The sequence below is a fragment of the Telmatherina bonti genome, assembly GCF_933228915.1.
Source record: "Telmatherina bonti genome assembly, chromosome: 16".
Classification (NCBI taxonomy): Eukaryota; Metazoa; Chordata; class Actinopteri; order Atheriniformes; family Telmatherinidae; genus Telmatherina; species Telmatherina bonti.
Window position 1 is genome coordinate 20,433,485 of NC_136614.1, and position 17,500 is coordinate 20,450,984.

General features: G+C 36.7%; 1 protein-coding gene across 4 annotated transcripts in view; it reads left to right on the forward strand.

The window, feature by feature from the left end:
* Positions 1 to 17,500, forward strand: part of stxbp5a (syntaxin binding protein 5a (tomosyn)) — a gene marked incomplete at both ends in the record, with an annotated part of 113,395 nt that overhangs the window by 63,309 nt on the left and 32,586 nt on the right. For all 4 annotated transcript variants that reach the window (XM_079255447.1, XM_079255448.1, XM_079255449.1 and 1 more), the window contains 2 exons: positions 5,084 to 5,147; positions 7,027 to 7,110. In XM_079255447.1, the coding sequence (XP_079111573.1) occupies positions 5,084 to 5,147; positions 7,027 to 7,110 (148 nt within the window). The remainder of the gene's footprint in view (positions 1 to 5,083; positions 5,148 to 7,026; positions 7,111 to 17,500) is intronic.

Here is a 17,500-nt window from a genome sequence, read left to right on the forward strand (position 1 = left end):
CAGACGTGGCATTTGATCTAAAATGCTGTATCTGGAGTTGCTGGAATGACTAATTGAGTGGCAGTTCACTAATCAGAGACATGTCTGATTACGTTCCAAGTCATTTGGCAAACAAACATTTTCTAAGTTGTAGTTTCTTAAATGGAAGCGTTTTCTGCCTGTTTTTAATCCAGCAAAATTTCATTTTGATCAGATTATTAAATAAAGTTTTTATATTAGTTACAAGAGTTCTGAGGATCCATCATTCTTTTTTTCTAGATTTACACATTTTTCATTAGAGCTGAGTTTCAAACCAAGTTTAGCACTTGTTATGGCAAGATTTACTTAAACATTTAATCTCACGCCTTTCCCAGTATACCCCTGTTCTGTTACTGCTAATGAGGCTAGGATGTAGTGTGTACTGGGGTCATCATCCCGTGGGCCCTGCTATTTGGAGACGAGCTGCAGTTGCTGTGCCAGTGGCCCCAGGCTCAGCCTGGCCCAGCACTCTGTGTATTTGTATGACTCACACCGCTGTTCCCAAGCTACTGCTGGAAACTGAACTACGCTATAAGATAAACACATATCCTACACCAACTGCGCCGCACTTTAGTTTAGTCAGTGCGACGTGCTGGGCAGTAAGGCAACATGGAAATCTGTGTGCTCACATGGGGCTGATTTTTTTTTTTTTTCTCCTGCAGACCTGCACTGTGCTGTGTGTGGAACAATGTTAATAATCCGGCAGTGCCTTTTGGTGCTACTTTGTGTGTGTTTCACTTGATTCGGCTAAATGGTCAACAGATACACAGAGCAAAGAAGTGGGACAGGAGTGGCAAATGTTAACAGTTTACTGTGACACATAGTTCACATGAACATGTTGACTTGAGGCATCTCTTGTTCTTTTGCTTTCATGTTCTCCTGCACTCTCACTCAGAGGCCTGAAGCTATTGTAAATACTTGCTAGAATTAATTTTTTTATGCTCACAGTTTCTACGTGAAGTCCTCAGCTAGCAGTACTCAGGGGAATGTATCTTGCTATTCCAGGGTTTAATGTGCAATATATTACCAACCATTTCAGCATGAATTAAGTGATCATTGGTGATTGCCAAAGATTTGGTTTTCAAATTCATTATTGAATTGAACTGTACTACATTGAATAAACTTAACATTAATTCATCCATTTTCCTAAACTGTTTCATCCAAATCAGAGTTCTCTATTGAATTTTTCCCTAAAGAGAAAAGCACATTGTCTCTGAATATTTTAATAATTATAAGTAACAGCCGGTTTGAAAAGTTGGAATGTAGCAGAAGTGATGTGGTTCAAAAATCGTCATAAATGAGAAGAACTGCTGAATTTTTGTAAAACATGGCAGCCACTAAACTATGTAACATTACATGCAGTAAAAATGAAACTCAAAGTCAAACGTTCAGTGTTTGCAGTGTAGAGATGTTCCCTTTTTGGAAAATGTCCATTACATCACCTGTTGTTGACAATAACTGCAGTCCTTCTTCTGTTGTATTCATCATTGTTGGCCTGCACAATCTGAGAATCTTGTAGAAACAACTCTCTTGTTGTCATGGCAACATATCACAACAGATCATAAAAAATTTGAGAAATACCAGCAGTTTGCTGTAGTTATATAGCATGGATAACTATGTTTTAACACACATTTTACTGAAATTATTCTTTGTATATTTTAATTACGGTTTTATTTTTTTGTTGAAGCTGCAAACGGACTTTTTTTTTATTTTTTTTTTTAGATCTCCTGGTTGTTAAATAAAATATTTAATTACAATCTGAGCTTTAAAATATAGACATCTGTAAAAACAATCAGCACCGTATTATGCATATCAAGCAGACCTGTTTCCACCAAAAACATCACATCTTGGTATTTATAATACACACAGTCTTCACAGTATTGTTGGACTTCAAGTTTGCTTTTTAAGCCATGTTGCTACAGAGCAGCTGTCACTGCCCTCAGAGATAATCACCTGTGCTGACTCCAGATGCTCAGCACTGATGTGTGTGTTTTTGCCAGCGTTTATCTGTAAATCTAGTTTACCTCTTAAACAAGTTTTCTCCCTGACTAGGTTCTTTTATTCAAATACACGTCATTTCATAAATCACTGTAATTTTTTATGTCACATATAGTAGATTTTATATTTGTCATGTAAAAGGAAACGTGGTTGTGTGTGCGCTGAGTAGATGTTAAATTCAGCGAGGTGTTAACTTTCCTATTGCTTAAACATCCCCGCTGTGTCGTCTAAACACCCACCATCAATTGCTTTATGGCCCTCGTGTGCTTGCTTGCAAAGCTCACATAAAAAGCGATAGTCTATTTTCTTTAATGCACTGAAAGCATTACTGGGTAAGGAGAACACTCAGAGATGGATTTGGTGCAGCACAGGTTTATAAAAGATGACTGCCTGAATCAAGGATATCAAGGTTATGTTTGCAGTGGATTATTCAGTTTAACTTTACACTCTTGCACACACTCCCGGTGAGCATAAGTGTTCTAATACGCAATCAGTGCTGAATACCTTGAATCAGTAGCTGAAAAATATGAATGTAATAAAATGTGAAAAAATGCAATGAGAATAACAGCATGAACACACCCAAAGAGGCACACATAAACACATGCACGTGCACTTGTGCATATGCAGGAAAACATGTCCGGACTGTGCGTGTTCGAGTGGGTGGGTTAGTGTATTTGTGACAGGGTATGGATGATTTTTTTGGGATCCTGTCTGCAGTGTGCCCACCCTGCTTCTGTTGCCATGGTGATTCCTTTATCCTCAAACCTGATTGTGTGTTTATGGACTTTGTGAATATGTTCATGTCAGATTTATTGCTGTTAAAATCTTTTTTTTTAAATTCTCACCTGGGAGCAAAGAGAATGCACTTTTAAGCCGATGAGATGAGCCACATGGGAAAAAAGGGTCCGGCAAGGAAGGTGGATTCTGTAATCCTACACCAGTAAATGTTTGCTGTGCTATAAAGAGCATTGTTTACAAATGGGGATGGTGTTAAGATGCGTCTTAATTGTGCTGACATGCAGTTGTGTGTTTGCGGATGTGCGTGCTGGTGTGGATGACTGTTAGCTCACAGACAGACAGTGAAAGGGGATTAGATAAATCAACAGCTCCGGCTGCAGTAGAGCTTAGGTAATAAGGTTCCAGCACTAACAGGCTAAATATAGAGACTCACTGACTGCCTGCCTGCCCACGAACTGCTACCTTCTAACACACACACACAAATACATTGTTAAATTCGCTTACCTTTCTTTGCCCTTTGAGAATATTTGGAAACACTCAGAGCTAAAACATGAAAAATGGAACAAGCCGATGCATCTGTTTGTACTTCATTGCTATACAATACGTGATGTCATTGAAGAGTCTTGTGGATGTTTTTAAACCGTAATAATAAAATGAAATGAAAACTACTCTATATTTAAGATGAAAACTGCAGTCTTGTGTTTTTAAATTATTTATTTTAAAATGAACATGAATCTGAGGATTATAGTGCTATGTTCTGAAAGGGTGATGGCAGCAGGCAGGAATGATCTCAGGTACTTTTCTGTCTGGCACTTGATGAAGCTTCACACTGAACACAGTCTTTGGTTTCTTCACTGTGTTGTGTAGAGGATGCAAAGAATTGTCTGCTTATTCGTTGTCAACTACTGCACAACTTTCTGGACCTGCAGCTGCTGTGTCTCCAGACTTGTTCTCACCACAGCAACAGCTTCTTGATTAGTTTGTTCAGTCTCTTAAAGCTGCTGCCCGGCTACAAATCTGCTCTGACCACAACAGACTTACAGAAAATATAAAACACCTTGGTACAGACACTGTACGATATAGTATCAATCTATATATTTATATTTAGTATCTTTATTATCTATATATCGATATCTATATGTTCCTTCCTTAAGAGGTAGAGTCTTTTTGTGTAATTGTGTGTTTCCCATATAATATATTGCCACTGACCTCAAGATATAAGTTGCTTCTGGGGGTAAAACATGTTGTTGTTGTTATTATAATCATTATTATTATTATTATTATTATTTAAGAATATCCAGGCCTTCGCTGTTAGACTGTAAAGTGAGCTAACAAACTTCACAATGATGAGACATAAGTCTGGAAAAGATCTTGACCTCTGTTTTTTGCATTTCTTACATTTGGCTGCCAGTCTCTTCTCCTTGTCTGACATTCCTGCCTTTGCTGCGTGATACTGGGGTTATGTTTCAGGAGAAGCAACAGTCGCTTCTTTTTCAGCAGTGACCTTCCCATCACATCCCTTTAAGGCAGAGCAGGTTAGAAAAATTCTGCTGGAGATTTGACATAAGGCTGTCTGGAGGGTAAAACCCAGACAGGAAGGGGAGGGAGGGGGGAGCAGGCCAGCATTTCGTACAATCTCCACCATCATGCAAATGAACACACGTACACATTCACATGCAAATCCCTACTGGGAACTGACACAGTCATTTATCACAACCTTCGGTGAGCTTATGCCTTTGAGCTGTCTTTTAGGACCTTGGAGTGATTGGCAGCTCTGTTTTTTTTTACCAGCAGGCCTCTTCCACAGGTTTAAAGACACTTGGTCCTGTTTCTGACCCTTAATAAATCACTTCTAAGTCATGAATGAAAAACTTATATGCAATTTTATTTCCAGTTTAGTTTTTATTTGATATGTACATGAAAAAATCTCCACATGGCTAATTAGCATGAGCAATACTATGCACATGGCTAATTAACATATTACGCATGCACATAACCAAACAATGTCTACTACCATTTTTCAAGCTATATTCACACCCATTCTTCCACAAGACTAAAAAGATGTTCAGTAAAAACAATATTAATCCACAGCGTTTGGCAACTACATTGTTAGCGTTCCTGCAGTTTGCGACTGAGCAATTGACAGTTTGTGACTGTCAAATAATATCTTTGTGTCTGCCTGTTCTCGGCTTGTTTTTGCTTCTGAAAGTTCAACATAATATCGATTTCAGCAAGCTGTGTTTTATTAACAAAACATCACCATTCTGTCTGACAAACATTGTTTTGCTCCACAAAAAAGAACTGACTGTGTGTCTTTGTCTTTCTCAAGGTCCTCCAAGGCTCACCCAGGACCAGTGGTCCACATAAGTGATAATCCTATGGATGAGGGAAAGGTAAGACACACACATGCAAACACAAGAAATTCATCTGCAGTTTTTTTACTCTTATTTTTAAGCTTAGTCCCACTTTCACCCATGTTAATTTCATTTAATTTGTGAAGCTTATGACCAGTCCTTGCATGATAATGCCATGGCTGAAAGAGGCAAACACGCTCTTAAAAAAAACAAACAAACATGCAAATAACTAGACAGAAAATGAGCTAATATAGACAACTGCTAAGATAAAAGATGGTATTGCACAGCAAAAATCACAATAGATACAATTTGTTTCTATTTATCATAGTGCTTTGTGAGCTGTGCATGGCCTGCCTCATGGCTTCCTGTTTACAATCTCTTAACTTTAACGACACACTACAGAACTTAGGCCATTTTTCCTGTCACACACCCCATATCGACTGCTAATTCGGCATCCATCTTGCATCCTACCCAACCTGTTAGCTCTCTCCAACCAGCAGAAGAAAATCTTACAAATACTTACGTTATGTCCTTTTCTCTCTTTTAATGTGTTTATTTGCTGAATCAGTGACAATGCGTGTCCAAAATAGCTAGTTCCTTATTTTTCGCCAAGTGAAATGTAACGTTGCATCCCAGATATAAAAGTTATGTAGTGCAGTTTTTAAGTCTAAAAGTTACAGAATGCGTCTTGAAGCTAGCTGATTTGTATAAGGACTAACATTACTTTTTCAATAAACCAATCAAACTGGCAGAAATTGCCAACCCAGTAACCGAGACAACAGAGAAGATGCAATTTTCACTCAGTCCAGCTTTTCCTAGTGGTGCTTGAATAACAAGTCAGATCAAAATTGTCACCTGATCGTCAGAAAATTTGATCTGGTAAATTAATTTGACGTCTCTATGTTCTAAAGTAGTTGTACTGGGAAGACTTTTTTTGACAAGACATTGGGATGAAGCGCTTCTTAGCATCCGACCCGTTTCTGTTTTGTGTAATTACCACATGATTACCACAAAAGATCACAGTGTATTTGGTTCATTTTATTACACCACTGAATAGCAGCAGATTGTAATAATTTCCAGCACGTACTCCCCCAATTTGACAAAACTGTTGTCTTAATTGGCCCGATTAATCCATTTACTCAGTTTTGTTAAGCTGAAGAACATTAGCTTTCTTAGGCACCCTATTGTAAAACAATGCAGCGTGATGGAGAAACAATTGGATTCACACAAACACACATAAGCCTGAAACACACTCCAGCATCAGTTACACTTAAGTACTACTACTTTGAATATAAGCCAGCAGTATTATCACTCTAGGAAACATAGAAAGGCAAGATTATAGTGTTTTAATGTCAGTAAGTTAGACGAGTGTCTATTAGCAGTTTTATGCCGCCTTATGATTTTCTGTCTTTTTTTTTTTTTTTTTTTACATAGACAACAATGATACATTTAAATACTACACATACACATTATATTAATTTCTGAGAGAATCTAATGTGCTTGTCAACTAAAATAAAGCCTTGAATAGGTTTTATTTACACAAAGTTTATGTACTCCCACCACACTGTAAAAATTTTTGTCAGCTGCTTTTGTTACATACATAAATGCCACATATTTAAATCTCAGCACAGTGATCGTGACAGTTGTTGTTTCCATCAGTAAGTTGTCAGAACAAAAAGAAACACCTTTTATACTTCTTGTAAAGCCCGTCTTGTTTTTCTGTTAGCACCTCTTGTAAGCCAGCAGTAACAGGTTTCTTTTCCTGTGCTACTGTAGGCTGCTTAAACCTGACTTCCTCTCATGCTGTGCAGGGAAGCCAAACGTATTACCTCTCTTTCTGCCCGTCATGGAGTCTTCTCTATCCTCTGTCTGTCATCCCTGCCTTTCTCACTGAATGCCTGTTGCTCTTCCTTTCCAGCTTATAATTGGATTTGAGTCTGGGATCGTGGTCCTGTGGGATCTGAAATCAAAGAAGGCGGACTATCGCTACACTTATGATGAGGTAGGCAAATCTCCCCGATTTATTTCATCCTTTCAGTCATTCCCATGACTTTTGATCTACAAGGCTTGAGAGTATCTGTTTGAACTTGGGAATTAAATTGCTTATTCATGAGCTGAACTGTATAGAACTTTGTAAGTGCGTCAAACTTTGTGTTCACTGATATTTACTGATACCCACGATAGCAGGGTTATAATTTGCATGTATGCGTCTGCGTGAAGGACATTGCATGCATACTGTTTAAAGTACCCAAACATCTGTGTTAAAGGCTAATAATAGGACCAAAGAAACACTTTTTTTTCCAACTCCTTTTTTCCCTTTTATTAAAGCTGAAATTTTTCTTCATGAGAAGTAGCAACACCAATGTACTCCGTTCAGATAAAACCAAAGTGTGATTTAACATAGAATTTCTTTTAACATAGGATTCACTAACTGGCTCATCAACAGGAAAAATAAGATGCTTTGAAAAGTTTGATGTCCAAATAAACAAACACTTGGTTAAATGGAAAATGTACAGTTGGTTCTAATGAATTTACTATCATTAATACTTAGTAACTAAAATCTCATGATGAAACTTCTTAACTGACAGAACCCCCAAATTGTAGATATTAAAAAAATAATAACTCATCTATGTGAAGGTCTACATCTCATCCTAAAGAGAAGTTTAGCGGATTAAAAACAGGTTTAGCTCCACAGCAGCCTGCAGGATAGTCAAATGCCCGGGGTTGCAATAAATTGCATCAAACCATAAAATTCTTATTGTGACTGATACACACTGTTTAAAACAAATATCGTGTTGAAAAGTGCAAAACTGCTTAATGTCCTGCAGAATGAATTTCGAGTGAACCAGATACCTCCTTTGTTGATTTATTCTTCTGCGGATGAATGTAAAAGTACTTTAATTGAGCAAATGTGCTTTCAAACTTCCTCTGTCCAGATTGCACAACAGTTACAACTCAACAACAGCTGTTTGCATGAATTTATGTATGACACAGCAAATATAACAGTTTGCAAAATACATCTTTTAACAATGTCACATTCTACATTTGTCATGCAGCAGCGAATCATGTAATGGTTTCTACGTAGAGTTTGCAAAGCTGAACAGTTTTGTTTGCACATTAAAGTGTTTTGTAAAAATGACCCCCTTCTTTCTACAGACTGTCACATGACTTTATTGTCTTCCCCAGAGGCAATAGAGTGTCTATAAATAGCTGGAGATGCAACAACTAAATACATTCATGGTGTCCTAGCTCCTTGGATCTTCTCTTGTTCTGGTTTATGCTAAATGTAGAATGTGTCTGGTGAGGAGATAAAATCTTCCACAGACCCACTGGACTTTAAAACCCTATAATATCTGTTGGGTGATGTGATGTTTGTCCATGTTTTCTCTGTACCTTTTGTATAAATATTTTTTTTTCCATATGACAGTATAAAATGTTCTGTATTGGGATATTTTAAAGGACCCATATTATGCAAAATTCACTTTCTAATGGTCATATGTTTTGCCATAATCTGTGTGAGAGACCCGAAAATCAAAAACTTCTGTCACCCCTCTCCCTTGCGTGCTCCACTTTTTTGCAAATGTGTGTTCAAACAGGTGAGTCTGGTAGTACTCCACCTGTTAGTTGATACTGCCAACGGACCCCCCACCACCCCCCACCCTCCCCCTCTGCTAGCTGAGCCTGCCCTCTAAAATCCCAGAGTGGACACCAGTAAAAGGCATATGCTCTCCCTGCAAGAGGCGTGGAGTTTGCATGGACAACCACTGCTCATGAACATCTAAAGGTTCAGACACAGAAAGCCTGTTCTCTGTAGAGCTCACTAGAGACACTTTGGGAATGGCTGATTTTAAAGACCAAGGTTGAATTTGGGGTAATGCACTTATAAAGAAAAAATCTTGCACCTCTGACACCTAAATAATTGTTAAAAAAAATATATAATGGGGCCTTTAAATATTTCTAATAAAATACTTTATGTCCATTGGTGATGGTTTGGCATTTTGCATATCTTCTCAGTCACAACAAATAAATGTTGATCTTTCATCTTATTATGGTCACAATCATTGAATTTTACAGTTCTGAGAATTTAGGATTGCCATGTTGCTGAGGCACAAATTGACAGTGAAATAATTCTGCGAGCTCAACTAGATACCCAGGAAAAAAAGAACATTTCCTATGTACTGTATATTGTTGGAAACACTTCTGTCACTTCCTGCCTCTGCTTCTGTCTCTCTTGCTCTCTGATAAGCTAATAACCTCCCTCTGCTCCAAAGCATTACATCCTCTAGAACCAAATCTTCCCAAAGGACCTCATCTTGTCTCTCTGAGTCCCAACAGATACATGTCTCTAGAGACTGCGTTTTGATTGGGTAGAAGTTGAGGGAGGGCGAACAGGAGGTGCTCCTGCTCACTGTGACATGCGAATTAGGACTGGAAACACACAACTGTTGTTTACACTTTTCACTTCTCTTGATGGCTTTTCCTTGGGTGATAATTACAAATGGTGAAAGTAAGATATGGTAAAAGTTTAAACTGGTCCCAACCAACCACTGTACTGCATCAGTAATGTCTTGTGGTTCTGACAGCACTCTGGCTTTTCTAATATGACTGTTGTATGTAGGGGGGTGTTGTCAACTAAATGAACTGACTAAAGAGCGATTGGAGTGTGATCTAATCATAACAGGGTTTCATGTTGGAAGGTGTGGGTGGTGTGGAGGAAAATCTATATGGTCTTGATATTAACTTGAAAAATGAAAATATTAAAAGTCTATAAGAACCACTTGATAAAAAAATTGTCTGAACATTTGCTTACAAAACATGACCACTTTTGGCCCCCAAAAAATACGGGACCATGTTAAATGCAGTTGCTCGCTCTGAAAAAGTTTCAGAAGCAGACGTTTGTCGGAATTGACCACTGTAAAAGACTGGACTGGAAAATAGTTTACCACATATTAAAAAAAGAGTGAGTTTGCAAAAAATTTCCTCATACAACAAGTGGAAAAATTGGATTGGATGGCTGTGATTTACTTGCTCTCTGGTGCCTTCACTTACTGATTTGTTGTCGTTAGATATCCAGTGGTTAAACTTATCAAATCATATTAATGCACTTTTCTCTCTTTCTGTTAGGAGCCCTTCCCCTGAAAAAATAACCTAGTGGGTTATTTTTATATAACCACGTATATTTAAAAAAAAAAAAAAAAACCCGAACTGTCAAATAATGTCAATTTAAACATTTTTTTGTTTTCTTCCTGTTCTTGCTAGAGGCTGAAAACTGGGGGCATGTGTTTATTAACGCAAGTTCACAGATGTGAGCTGATTTCTACAATGAAACCTATTCTTAATGGTAATTATAAGTCACAGACAAGATAAGAATTGGAGGGCAGAATAATAATTCCCTGGGATCATGGATATTTGCAAATTTTATTTGTATAGTTTCTTCAAACAATACTTCTCCATGAAATAACTTTTGACTACAAACAAATCTTTTGCAATCCACATTCTTCCTGCTGTGCACTTTTTTGTATTCATTTAAACCCCATTTGCCCTCAAGTGCATTGCCAAGTATTAAAGTTGTGGACAGATATGAAAATAGAAGCTTTTCGTCTTTTTCTCCTCAGAAACTAACGGAGCCAAAAGACGAAGCAGCCTTAGAATAAGTCTTTAGGAAAACATGTTTTGAAGGAGTTATAGTGGAATTTTGTGATTGCTTAAGTAAGAAAATGTCTGGTATCTTAAAAAGAATCATTTTTGTGAAATCCTACCTTCTGTTTTTCTACAAATCTTTTTAATCTAAAATAATAATAATAATAATGTTATCACATGACATCTGCAAGCACAGGAATCTGGCAGTACTGTGACACAAGTAATGACAGCTTTTGTTTGGTCAGAAAATGTCAAACTCGAGACATTGCAGCCAATCGGGCAACTTGACCTAGCTCACAGAAAATAACAAAGTTTCCGGCAGAGTTCAGACAAAAGCCAAAGCAATAAAACTTTGGTTTTACAAGCTCTCAAAGAGCTGAGAGAGCAAACCGTCCACTATGTGTCTTTCAGTGGATTGTCTATTATTAGCTGTGGATCAGCACTATGGGTTTGGAGTAAGTGCCAGCCAGAGAGCATCTGTCATCCTGACCCTGCCTCACTCTGCTCTGTCTGACTCAACACCTCGCTATGAGTTTGGCCCTGATGAATGGTTCATACCGCAGCCAGATCGGAGTTCTGTTTGTCTCTGTGTTTATCTCCTGGTGACTGTTTCTTTTTGCCTAATTTATTTATTTATTCTTTATTTTATTATATATTTTATACATTTTAATGGGCTCTTTGTTCTAATCCACTAATTTATTCTACCATCTGCTCATACAAACATCCTTTTGTTTCTCTCCTCAAAACTCTTTTCCTGATTTTCTTTCTGTTTTGTTCGCATATGCATTCATACCATTTTATTTTTTCTTAATTTTTTTTACAGACATGCTATTCTTATTTGTATCATTTCCTTCTTTTGCATCTTACATTTGTCTCTGGCAAACTGTAGAAAGATTTAGTTGATGGTAATGATAATAACAATAAATAAACAGTGTACTGTGTTATGTGAATGAATGAAATAACCATTGTGTGCATATGTGTATGGTATTTTCACCTGGCTTTGACCCTGTTTGCGTTACCCATTCTTGTCTGGCTTGGTTTGCAAAGACTTGTGGCATCTCATTACGGTGATAAAGTTGTGCATGGTTCTTTGTTTCTCCTGCAGATAGTTTTGAATGCATGTTTTTGCAAACAAAGCAAAGGGTCACCATTCCTCAAGAATCCATCAAGAGATCTCGGCATCACTCCAAGCTATTGTAGCACAGTTACCTTGTTTAAGAGGGCAATTTTGATCTGTGACACAGGAGAGAACTGGATTGGTTGACACCAAAGATACTTGAGGGAGTAAAATGTGCGGAAAAGAAAAATGTGGAGGAGTATGGAGAATATATATGTGCATTTGGAAAAGTGAAAAGTGTGGAAAGGTAAAGAAAAAAAATTGTGGAAAAAAAAAAAAAAATTAATAAAGATAAACAAAACAAGTGTAAAAATATTACATTAATGGAAACAAAATATAAATGTGGGAATAAAAATGAAGTTGGTTAAAAAGTAGATGATTAAATGGTCAAAATGTAAAAGAATTATATACATTTAATGAATTATTTCCTCATTTAGGTGTTTATTTTTAATTGTGACGTGTTTGGCCATCCATACACTAAAAAGCCATAACATTAAAACCAAAGGCAAGTAAAGCTAATAATGCTGCTTCCCAACAATACAATGTTTCATGTTGTGCAGAATACTAGTAAAGAGTAAATATTTGATCTTTGTTTATTTAAGAAGTTAGAACTGATAATACTGCAGTTCATTAATACTTAACTAATGCACTCATTTTCTGTGCCAGCTTTGTTCTGTTCACTTTCATCAGGGTGGTAAGGTCTTTAAAAAGGTTGCCCAGTTAAAACAAGTTAAAACTGGGATTTGGGACTTAATTCTATTTGCCAATAAAGCTATAAAAGAGAACATATTTTATTCCAGAGTTATTACATAAATAACCTGAATGTATTTTTTGATACAAGACGCACTTATTCCTGTTGGTTAATATTTTCTTCAATAGGTGATTCACTTATTACAATAAAGACAAGAATTTCACAAATTTCCTGTGGCATTCAGTCAACCCCTTCCATCTGGTTGTCTGAGAACATTAAAACCCAGTGCTGCAAATTATTTGTGAACTTTATCTGGCACGAGTCTGGCTTCATTCAGTTTTACCCCTCCAAGGTTTGTTCAGATATCCAGTAGTTTTTCATAGCTGATGGGTCATTTGGCAAGTCAAGACAAGTGTGTGTGTAACCATGTTAAAGTTTTCTTCATTATTATGACTATCAGACATGAGTGGAGCGTTTTTCTACCATGTGATTTGGATGTTATTCATGTTATTACTGTTATGACATTCCACACAATAGCCTTGCCGTGTATTATAATGAAATGATGTTCTTGTACAAGATTCATTTCTGAACAAAAGGATGCAAAGGGATTATTATGAGAGGATGTCTTTCCCCTTTGAGCCTCTGTGTTTCCAATTCTTTCATAAAGAGCAATCTAAGGCTGCAACTAACAATTATTTTAACAGTTGACTAATCGGAAAATGTTTTTTTCCGATTAGTCACGATTATTTCTGTCATACATCTGTGCTTCCAATTGACGCAGCTCTTTTTACAGTAGGTTTTACCCCACGTTCTTCATTTGTATCATATGAATGTCACCCCGATTTCTAGTCACAACATAACGTGCTTTAGTAAGTTAAAAGAATGACTCCTGAACCAGTTAAATATTGAATTTAAGCTTAACAACTTATTACTAATTTATTTTGAAACATTTAAACTTAACTATAGTGTCATATACAAACTGTACAGAATTTGCCTAAAAAAGAAAACTAAATAAATAAAATAACATGTTGATTTTCATCAAATTGCATCAAAATGATTATTTACATGCTGAAAAAGCCTGTTTTGTAAGGTAAACAACAACATATTATAACTTGGTAATGCTAACTTGTTGCAGCCTTAATCTCATCCTAATTGTAGGAACCTGAATCATAAACAGGTCCTACGCAGTATTTTACCACAGTGTAAGAACATGAATGATAAAGGGATACAAGTCCAAATAATTCTATAATAGATATGTTGTTCTGGTCAAGCTGAAGCTGTGAGAAAGAAGCTGAGTGTTTGGTAAACAGAGGAGCTTGTTGTCAAATCTAAAACAAAACAGTGGCCAAGCATCTCCACTTTGGTATTCTCTGTACAAAGGACCTTTTTCTAAAGTCTTGGGGTTTGTTCAGATGTACATTTTTCTAGAACCAAGTCATAGATCTAGTCATACTAGCAATTATATTCCAACAAACCATTTGAGGTCCGTTAGCAGTCTAATGAGGAATAATTCCTCTCCATGAAGTGATGAAGTCCACACATAGTTTGGAAATGACCTTTAATCCTTAATTATTGAGCAGCAACAGTTTTTTCTCTAAGCTCATCGCTGATAATGACTTTCCTTTGTTTACACACAGCTAAATGTCCAGCGTCAACAATCTACCACACCGCCGTTATGGAGATGCTTACACCTGATGTTTATCAGGTTTAATTAAGCCTGTTACTTAACTTCTTAGTTATGTGGAAGCAGTAAGGATGGACCTTTCACAAAGTGCTGTTACATGGTAAAAGCACTTGTTATGGAAATATGTGGTGCAATGTTAAATATGTTGTTCATCTGTGGTCTGTAGCCAGTAATAAAATCTAGGCAATTATATTTTGATCTATAAAAATCTACGTTTCTTACATGACTGTACAATCATAACAATGCTTTCTATGTGGGATTCTTCATGTATTTGGTAAAATGTTACAGTTTGTTTCACTGCAAGAAATGTAGAGTAATCCTCGGTGCTTCTGAGGAAGGGGTGTCCTATTCCTTACCTTGTTTTTATAAGTTTTTTACCCAGAATTCCCATGTGTAACAAATTTGCTCTGTATATTGTGCCTCCAAATTCTAGGACAGTATTGTGCTTGTAAATAAATACTAGCTTAGCCTCTTTTATTGCTGCAGTCATAGTGAATCATTTCAACACAGAGGTCTTAATAGACTTGCAGGTTTCTTTTTAGCTTCTGCTTGTTTGTCTATTTGTTTTTTCCCATTACCCAGCACTTATGTAACAGCAACATATAAAACAGATCATGGATTGGGAATCACTGACATTTTGCCTCTAAGTGCTCATGTGTGCATAATTACCACAAACAACTATGGAGGGCATAAATCTTTACATTTTCAGGATTTAAATCTCTTTCAAGCTTTTAAGATCTGCATATTTTAGGTTTAATTTGAGGAGTTATCAGGAAAGCGAGAGCGATCCTCATTCAGTCATGACTGCCCTAAGGACTTTGTCGGGGTTGTGGAACCTGACGTTTATTCCAAGATGCTTCCTCATTTCTAACTGTGCAATCTAAGGAGACCTTTTGGTGGAGAAACAACAAAAATAAGTGCATTTGCTTTCTAGTAAACTGCTTGGGATGTATGTTTGCATATTATCCAGTAAAGTAATGGGAACATAGCTGTGTGTTAATGCATGTTTTACCTTTTTGGGGATACTTTAACTAGGGGCGTGCCGTGCATGTTTATGTTACATGCAGTATGTCTTCCTTCAACAGTCTTGCTTTGCATGTTTGTTATGGTCTTTGAATGCATGTATCTTTCAGCTAACAGCACTTACACAGCTGCCAAGCCCGTTGACTGAATTCTTTCAATCTCTGGAAACTGACCGAATGTGATCAATCATAGAATTAGTCATTTTAATTGGTATTGTTTGATTTGATGAGCACCATGTGTTTCAATTACCCTGCTCATTTTCCCATTTAGCACAGTGCATTGTCGTCTACTGGGACTGTCAGCGTGAACAATGCACTGATTTTTAGTACTCTGTGTAGAGGTTGGGAAAGGTGTCATTGAGTAAATGATTGAAAGATTTCACCGATAAAAGCACTATAGGTTGAAAAATGTAATAAATAAATGAATAGGTGGCTGCTGTCAACTTAAGGGTGAAACATCTACTAATTTATAACTTCGTTCAATATGTCAGTCATCCATCCATGATACTACTGGTTGTCCTCACTTTAGGGATTTAAAAAAAAAAAAAAAAGTATAATTGAGCTCTGTTAAATTATTGTATTGCATCAGCAGTATTTCGTACATAATTCCTGCCAAGAAATTAATATAAATATAAATGGCAAAAAGACATTTTGTATATGTTGTGCCTTCTGTCAGCATGGATTTCAGTCTCTAAAAGTGGTCCTAATTCATAATTCATAATTAAAGTTGCAACTTACTTAGTCATGGCTAATTTACTTTGTTTTCAGAGTTTTGGAATACAAATTTAATCATTATTAAATGATTTTTTTTTTTCTAATAGCATTCATGACGCCCACATTACATGTTCAACGCCACTTGGCACTGCATCTCAGTGAATCATTTATAGCTTAGAAAACATTGAAAAAAAAATCCCTGTCAATCTTGGCTTCTAGCACAGCCACTACTTTCCGCACAGCAACGACACCAGCTTAAAAAGACACCTAAGCCATTACTCATCTTGCAGGATTATTTCGAGACGAATCATTTTCATAAACAGAAAACGAGGATAATCCATATCCCAGGAATAATTGAAAAGAAAATGCATAAATGTCAATGAGTAATACATTTATTAATGTTGCCTCTGGTGACAGCTGATCTGGAGGAAATCCTACAGAGAAACCCAGAATAATCAGACCTGTGAGAACAAACAAAGGCTGTTTATCCAAAAGGAAGCATCAAATCTGAATTTTTTTCTATCACATGCTTCATATTAGATTGTTGACCACTCAGAAGGATTCACTCTTTACATGGTCCTCTTTTCCTGATACACAGTGGGACATGGGTCTTGGTAAAGACATGTACACATCCATCCACAGTATTTTATTTGAAAGGCACGGTATACAGAGAGACATGATACATGTGTTTCGTTACAGCATGGTTGCTTACAATTTTCTTCACCTTCTGTTTTTATTTTCTAGCGGCTGATGCTTTTCGATTAAGTCTGGACTTTGGAACAGAATCATACCTAAACTAATTAACTAAGGCATTTAGAAAAGGTTTTCATCTTGCACCCGTCAGCTGCTGATGTTTATAGATCCAGGCTTTAACATGAACACTTTTGCGAGAGACTGAGTCATTTCCAATCAGCAGTGAGACACAGTTGCACAGTTTGGATGATTAAAAACAAAAAAAACTTTACACAGGGACTAAAGAAAATGTAGTTGGTTGACTCTACATAGATATTGCCAAAAAATATCAGATAAAAGGCAGAAAAAATATTTTTAGCAATTAATACCTTTGGTGTTAGAAGCTGCCACTGTGGACCACTGTTACACTTAAAACCAGGCTGTGCTGGTACTACTGGTACAGGGTTCTAGCTGAATTGGTGCATCTTGTAAGAACAACAAACATCTCAGAAAATCTAGATTGATTTTAAGATAAGTTAGTAATAAGCATGTCATGTCCCATTAAAGATTTAACCAAGCAAAACTATGTACAAATGGTATTCTGTACTGGTAAGCAATAAATTGTCTGGAACAGATGAAACTGTTCTCTATTGCACAGTCAGCTACCAGCCACATCATACAGCTACTTAAAGTACTGACACTCAGCAACTTTTATGATTAATGAAACACTGAAGGCAAAATTGATATTCTCCTGAATAATTTGTAGCTGCAATTGCAGGAAATTGACTTAACCTGATGTTTGCTCACGTCAGAATTGACAGCATAGCAGTAATTCGTTTAGATGAGCAACGT